Source organism: Equus quagga, chromosome 5 (assembly GCF_021613505.1).
Source record: "Equus quagga isolate Etosha38 chromosome 5, UCLA_HA_Equagga_1.0, whole genome shotgun sequence".
In the NCBI taxonomy this organism is placed as follows: Eukaryota; Metazoa; Chordata; class Mammalia; order Perissodactyla; family Equidae; genus Equus; species Equus quagga.
Window position 1 is genome coordinate 80,476,544 of NC_060271.1, and position 7,017 is coordinate 80,483,560.

General features: G+C 48.5%; 1 protein-coding gene across 1 annotated transcript; it reads left to right on the top strand.

Moving 5' to 3' along the window:
* The first annotated feature begins 2,007 nt into the window (after window positions 1-2,007).
* FAM136A (family with sequence similarity 136 member A) lies at window positions 2,008-6,513 on the top strand. Its single transcript, XM_046661621.1, has 3 exons — window positions 2,008-2,164; window positions 3,055-3,195; window positions 5,036-6,513. The coding sequence occupies exons 1-3, from the start codon at window positions 2,078-2,080 to the stop codon at window positions 5,222-5,224; spliced, it is 417 nt and encodes a 138-aa protein (XP_046517577.1). The 5' UTR covers window positions 2,008-2,077; the 3' UTR covers window positions 5,225-6,513.
* Window positions 6,514-7,017: the final 504 nt, after the last annotated feature.

Sequence of the window (7,017 nt, forward strand, 5' to 3'; positions counted from 1 at the left end):
TCCAAGCTCTGTCACACTCTACTTTGTTCATGGCGGCTCCCCGGCCTGGCGTGGCATTCTCTTCACTTTCTTGTGCGCCAGGCAAACACCTGTTCGTCATCTCCTCCAAGAAAGCACCTGGACCACTCTCTTCCTTCTTGCCACCTGGGGTCACTTCCATAGCTCTTCCAACATCGCCTGTGTCTGCCCCCTTCACCTTCGCTGATGCTCCCTATGGACCCCCGCCCATATCACAGTACTCCATGTCTAGCAGGCACCCAATACATGTTTAATAAATAAATGCATAAATTAGTAAAGCTGGGCATGGGGGTGGGGCATTCCAGATAGAACTGTTCCAGGAGCACAGAAACAGCTCGCTGTTTCTCTCAGGTAAATGCTTCATTGTCGATTGAATACCTATAGCCCCTGCATTGCCTTTGAGGCTAATAATTTTCTATTAGAAATAAATGCATATGGGGGCCAGCCCGGTGGTGCAGCCATTAAGTGTGCACGTTCTGCTTTGGTGGCCGGGGGTTCGCTGGTTCGGATCCCGGGTGTGGACACGGCACCGCTTGGCAAGCCATGCTGTGGCAGGTGTCCCACGTATAAAGCAGAGGAAGATGGGCAGAGATGTTAGCTCAGGGCCAGTCTTCCTCAGCAAAAAGAGGAGGATTGGCAGGAGTTAGCTCAGGGCTAACCTTCCTCAAAAAAAAAAAAGAAAGAAATGCACAAATATACATCTACCAACAATCCAACAATTCCACTTCTAGATATTTACCCAAGAGAAATGGAAATCTATGTCTACAAAGACTTGCTCAAGGATGTTCAGTCACCACTTTATTCAGAATTGCTAGTAACTGAAAAAGACCCAAATGTCCATCAACAGGGTGTCGATGAAAATAATGCATAACCACTATATAAATGAAAATTAGAGAGAGTTTATTCTGAGCTAAAATCTGAGGACCATGGCCTGGGGCCTTTCTTCCCGAAGGTAGAAAGGGCACCAAAGAAGTGAGGTACACAGAGTGGTTATATACCCCCAAAGAGGATGCTTTACATATGATTGAAATGTCCCTCCCACAATTGCCCTGTCAGCACAGCGCTTGATGGACACAGCAGGTGGTGAGTCTGCTATCTCAGTGGACCTAGCAGGAGGCAAGTCTGTTGTCTCGAGCTGGGTGGTCACAGGTGAGCGCAACAATCAGTTCCTAGCCTAAGGAAAGATGCTTAATCCTTAAGGAAATGCCAACGTTGGGAGGGGGAGGGAAGTTGCACCTTTATCTCAAGGGCCTTTGTTCTTGCCATAGGGAATGTCAGAAGCAGATATACAACGCATGCTCAACGGCCATGGTCAGGCCCCTTTGGAAAAACAAGGTCAGGCCGAATTAGGTTTACACCAAATGGCTTCCTCATATATTCCAATATATCCTATTGCTTGCCATTTCTATTTGTCAAGGGGAATGGAAAAACAAATTGTGGTATAAGGAACCAAGGACACAACTCAATCTCGAAAGCATTATGCTAGGTGAAGCAGCCAGAATGATTATGTACACATTCTAGAAAGGGGAAATGTAATCTGTAGTGACAAAGCAGATCAGTGGTTGCCTGGGGTCAGAGGTGGGGGAATGGGGGAAGAAAGGGCGGAGATTGGGAAAAGGCAAGATTTGTTAAAATTCCTCAACTATACACCTAAGATCTGGGCATATTCATCTGTATGTTAATTACATTAAATTTTTTTTAAAAGAATTTGAAGGAAAAGAGGGAAAGAGGGACGGAGGGAGGAAGAGGAGGGAGAAAGGCAGTCGTAGTGCTCTCACGGCCGGTTGCCGGGGGAGGTTGACCAACCCTCCGCTGCCCGAGGCGGCTCCGGCGGGGCGCGCACCGCGGCCGCAGGGGGCCGGGTGGGAGCGGGAGCCGGCGGGAGGCCGCGGGAGGGAGCGAGACCGCGCGGCCTGCAGTTGCTCCTCTCGAACGCCAGGCGGCGGCGTGGCCCGGGAAGGGCGGACCGCGGTGACCTGGGAAGCGGCGGCGAGGGGGCGGGCCGGTGCTCTGGAGTCCATGTGGGCGCCGGCGCGGCGGGGCGCAGCGCGGGGTCGCCATGGCGGAGCTGCAGCAGCTCCGCGTGCAGGAGGCGGTGGACTCCATGGTGAAGAGTCTGGAGAGAGAGAACATCCGGAAGATGCAGGTAGTGGAGCGCGCGGGCCGATGCGAGGGGAGCCCCGGCGGCCCGGGACTCCCGGCCCCTTCCCGCAGCCGCCGCGCGAGGCCCCGGGCCGCTGTCCCCCTCCCCGCAGACCCGGGTCAGGGCGGCCCTGGGGTCGCCGCGGCGTCCTCGGAAGCACGCCTTGCCCACAGCCAGAACTTCGGGAGCTGCGACTGAGTGGATGAAATCTGTGCGCAAGGCCGTTTTCCACCCAGGCCGATCCGGGGAAGAGGGCGTCCCCAGACCAGGGTTAGAAAGCCCCTGGTGTGAGGCGTTCGGCCTCCCCTACTTGCCCCTCTTGCGCGGCCCCTTCTGCAGGTGAGCATCCCGAGGCCCAGAAAGAGCACGGCCAAGGTGAAAGACCGGAAAGACGAAGGCGCTCGGCCTCCCAATGGCCAGGTCATGCCCGGTTCTGTTGCATCGAACTCCACTCCACACAGCGCTGGTTCATATGCTGCTCTGCTCTGATCCCCTAAGTGTTTTGTTGGACCTGCCTACCTAACCAGATTGTGGGTTTCCCTTGTAGTGCTCCTTGAGTCGATTAATGGATCGGTTGTCCCCTGGTGGAATGTAGATTACTAGGTTGCTGACCTCTGAACCCTGTGGTTTTCAGAACTTCGCTTTGTTTGACCACTGCCACCTTCCCCATCCACCCAGCCTTTGATGCAACAAGTGCCAGTGAGCCAGCAGCAAGAAGGCCATGAAACACTCTGCTAGGCACCGAGGATAACTTTCCCTTCGTGGTTTTAAGTTCTGATGTCTATTCTAAGGAGAGGTGCATAGATAGATGCTCCTAGCCTCCCTTGCCCTCCGCGGTCATCTCTGTCACCAGAGGCTTTCCTGCCTAACCAATCTCTGCCTTCCTTCTACAGGGCCTCATGTTCCGGTGCAGCGCCAGCTGCTGTGAGGACACCCAGGCGTCCATGCAGCAGGTACACCAGTGCATTGAGCGCTGCCACGCGCCTCTGGCTCAAGCCCAGGCCATGGTGACCAGCGAGTTGGAGAAGTTCCAGGTGAGGAATATCCCAAAGAGAGGGCTCTAGTCCTTGATGTGGCTCTTTTGCGGGAGATGACAAGCATTTGTTCAAAACTCTTGGTTTTAGTGTCTTGGTTCTTTTAACATTTGTGACCGTCCTGTGGCCAACCAATCTTCACAAGGGTTTGACATTTTGGAAAAAGTGCCAGAGGTTGAGTGCTGTATTTCCCATAGAAACAAAGATGTAAAAGGGAGTCACCAAGGGAGTTCGTGACCAAGAACTTAGGCTTTTTTTCCCCACAGACATCAAATATATGTATACTGTATAGTATAAAGTTTCTGAAGCATAATAATTCATTCTTACAACAGCCGAATCCCCAGGAAAGTGGAATAGGATCATCTTTAAAAGGTGCAGATTAGAGCAAGATCCTACCATCATTTGTGGACTTACACACCCACACAAGTGTCTACCCAAGAATGTCCCTACTTGCTACATCCAAGTGACACTTGCAGCTCCCATGTCACTAAAGAGCAGTCATTTGTGTGAAGCCTTATCGTTGACTCACTGATGCCTGCCTCGCAAGCCCCTCCGAGGTCGCTAAGAGCCCCCTGTATCCCTCTCTGGAGCAAAAGGTAGCCACAACTTCATTTTACTCCCTTCCTCTGAATATGCTTTTCTGGAGCATGGGGAAAGCAGGGCCCACTTCTGAAGCAGTTTGTCATAGCCTGGGATTCTGTTCACATGGAAACATTATGTCTAATGTGATACATTTTTACATTCTGCTATAGAAAATTCTTCAAAATTACTGACACTATAAAGGAATAACTTCTCCAAGGTCACGGAACTCCGATGAGTTCCTTTATGTTTCTTCTGACACCTGACTTTATAGATAGAGTCTTGGAAAAATTGATTCATGAATTTCTGTATAGCTTGCTCCTTCCGTTCCCTTTTCTGTCCTCTCCAGTCAGGCTTACCTTCCACTGTGCCAGAACTGCTCTTACTACTCCCCTCCATGGGTCTAAATCCAGTGGCCATTTCTCTTTCCTCATCTTCCTCAGCCTGTCTGCGTCATTGGCACAGTGGATCACTCTCCAGCTCCCTGAAACACTTTATTCAGTTGGCCACCAAGGCGCCTCACTCTGGTTTCCACCTCCCTCCATGGCCCCCTTTCTTGGCCTCCTTTGCTGGTGTTTCCCCTCTCTAGCCTCTGAGCGTTGGAGGGCCCAGAGCTGTCCTTGGACCTTTTCTCTTTTCCGTCTAGTTTTCTGTTCTCATAACTATAAATATCATCTATATGCTGACAATGCCTACATTCGTATCTGTAGACCAACTTCACTCCTGATGTCCAGATTCATATAACCAACTGTTTCCTCAACATCTCCACTTATTTATTTTGTTTGTCTCTCTCTCTCCTCTCTGGAATGTAAGTTTTACAAGGGCAAGAACTTTATCTGTTTCACTCATCACTGTATTCCCCAGCGCTAGAAGAGTACCTGGCACATAGTAGATGCTCAATAAATGTTGGTTAATTGAGTGTTTTTCTGTAGCAAGGACAGACATTAAAGACTCGAGATGTTTGTAAGCTTTTCTGTAATTGAGTAACAGTAGCCTCTAGTTACTTCTCACTTCTGGAAAGGGCTTCTTTACGATTTATTCTGTCATTCACCTGCTTTCTAGTAATGCTTTGTCTGGGACCCCCAGGTACCACCCTCCATTTCGGTATAATCTTTGTTGATTGCACTATAGTGTCCCTTTAATTGATCAAGATAATATATGTCAAGCCAAAATATGTAGCACAGAGCCTGGCGCATGATAAGTACTCGGGAAATGGAGGCCAACCTCTCAGCCTTCTCTACCCTCTTCCTTCTTGCCACAGGACCGTCTGGCCCGGTGCACCATGCATTGCAATGACAAAGCCAAAGATTCAATAGATGCCGGAAGTAAAGAGCTTCAAGTGAAGCGGCAGCTGGAGAGTTGTGTGACCAAATGTGTGGATGACCACATGCACCTCATCCCAACCATGACCAAGAAGATGAAGGAGTCTCTCTCATCCATTGGGAAATAGAAGTCTTTGCCATTGGCCAGTGGGGCTAAGGACAGGAATCTATTTAAAAAGAGGAATGGGAATTTTGGTCTTTTAAGCAAAGTTTATGAATGAAGAAATTAAGGATGGCAGCGAGTTTAAGGCATATGTCACTTTCCTCTGGACATTGGTTTCTTTATGTTTCACTCCTAGAAAGTGAAATGGAAAAAACTGGTGCTAAAATATGAGTCAGAGATAGCACAGGAGAGTTTCTGAGAGCCTGTTTCATGTGGCGAGTGCTTATCCTGGCTGTAGGGATCTCCCTTGTACCCAACCAGAGCCCTCCGAGGTACCAGATTCTTCTTAGTACACAGGTTCCAGCAGGCTGGCAGTTTCCTCTCACCTGCCTATGATCTGGTGGAGTGGGAAGACAGGTGTTCTCCATTTGTTGACAACTTTCTGTTTACTGCAAGGATCACCACACCATTTTCCATAAACTAATTTAGAAGGCAGAAAAAGGTTTCTGGGTCTTTGTTTTGCTTGGTTTTGTTTTATATACAAGGGCATGAAGTTGATTTAAGATGTGGAGTTGGGAGAGGTAGTTTGCATAGGAACTTGGAAAAGTTTCTTGTGAATATCCCTTTCTGGCCATCAAGATGTGGATGTGTGTTTCTTAAAATTCTCACACATTCCATCCTTCACCCTGGAGAGAGGCCGTGTCATACTGGGGATGGGAAACAGACCTTCCCTCTCACGGACTGCCGCGTCGGGCCTGGAGGCTGTCTGCAGCAGTGACAGGACAATCTTGCAGGAACACTCTCCCTTGATGGGAAAGAGGGGTTCAACTGTGCTATATACAGGTATCTAGGAATGAAGAGTGAAAGAGGAACTGCTGGCTGCTTAATTAAGAGAGTTCTGAAGTACTGAATTTGGGAAAACCTGCTTTTCATAGAACAGAATGGAATGAAAGCCTAAACCCAGTGCTGCTTACTTAGCCCCTGAAGTAAGAGAGCCCTATCGAGACAATCCTTTTAGCAACAGGAAGGTCAAGGAAGAAAAAGTAAGCAACTCAGGGGTGAGCTGTGACTCCTTTAGAGCAAAAGAGGGGCGGCCCCCCAATACCAAATAGCACTTCTGCCTGGGGCTTTTGCAACATGCAGTGTTCCTGCCCCAAATCTGGCACCTTATCATTTGATAAGGACTTTGTTGTCTTTTTACCTGCTTATCACTTGAGATGATAATATAGCCTGTCTGTTTGCTGTTTCAAGGCTGTGATATATTTTCCTAGTGGTTGGGTTTTAAAAAATAAATAAGGTTTAATTTTTCCTCCACTATTGTGTGTGTTTCATCATATCTGGGTTGTGAATATATAACTTGAGAAAGTTATATATTCTCTTTCTCATGTTTCTCTTTGTAATGTATGAAATAAGCTTCTTAAGAGGTTCAGAAGAGTGAAAATTAGTTATGGTTTGGGTGCAGGACTTGTTCATTGTAAGTGGGAAAAACTTTGAGGGCAGGCTAGGGCCCTATGAGTTGAAGTCCATAATGTAAAAAGATAGAACCTGTCTATAAGGCTAAAAGAAATTAAATATCCACATCAAGGCTGACCCAGTGGCACAGTGGTGAACTTCATGTGCTCGACTTCAGTGGCCTGGGGTTCCCTAGTTCAGATCCCAGGCACAAACCTTCTTATCACAAACTGCTTATCAAGCCACGCTGTGGTAGGTATCCCACATATAAAATAGAAGAAGATGGGCATAGATGTTAGCTCAGGGCCAATTTTCTTCAGCAAAAAGGGGAGGATTGGCAGCAGATGTTAGCTCAGGGCTAATCTT

Excerpts from the sequence above, each read along its gene's own strand:
- FAM136A (XM_046661621.1), top strand. The coding sequence starts at position 2,078 with ATGGCGGAGCTGCAGCAGCTCCGCGTGCAGGAGGCGGTGGACTCCATG. Across the intron at positions 2,165-3,054 it reads AGAACATCCGGAAGATGCAG|GGCCTCATGTTCCGGTGCAG; the intron begins GTAGTGGAGCGC and ends TTCCTTCTACAG. Across the intron at positions 3,196-5,035 it reads GCGAGTTGGAGAAGTTCCAG|GACCGTCTGGCCCGGTGCAC; the intron begins GTGAGGAATATC and ends TTCTTGCCACAG.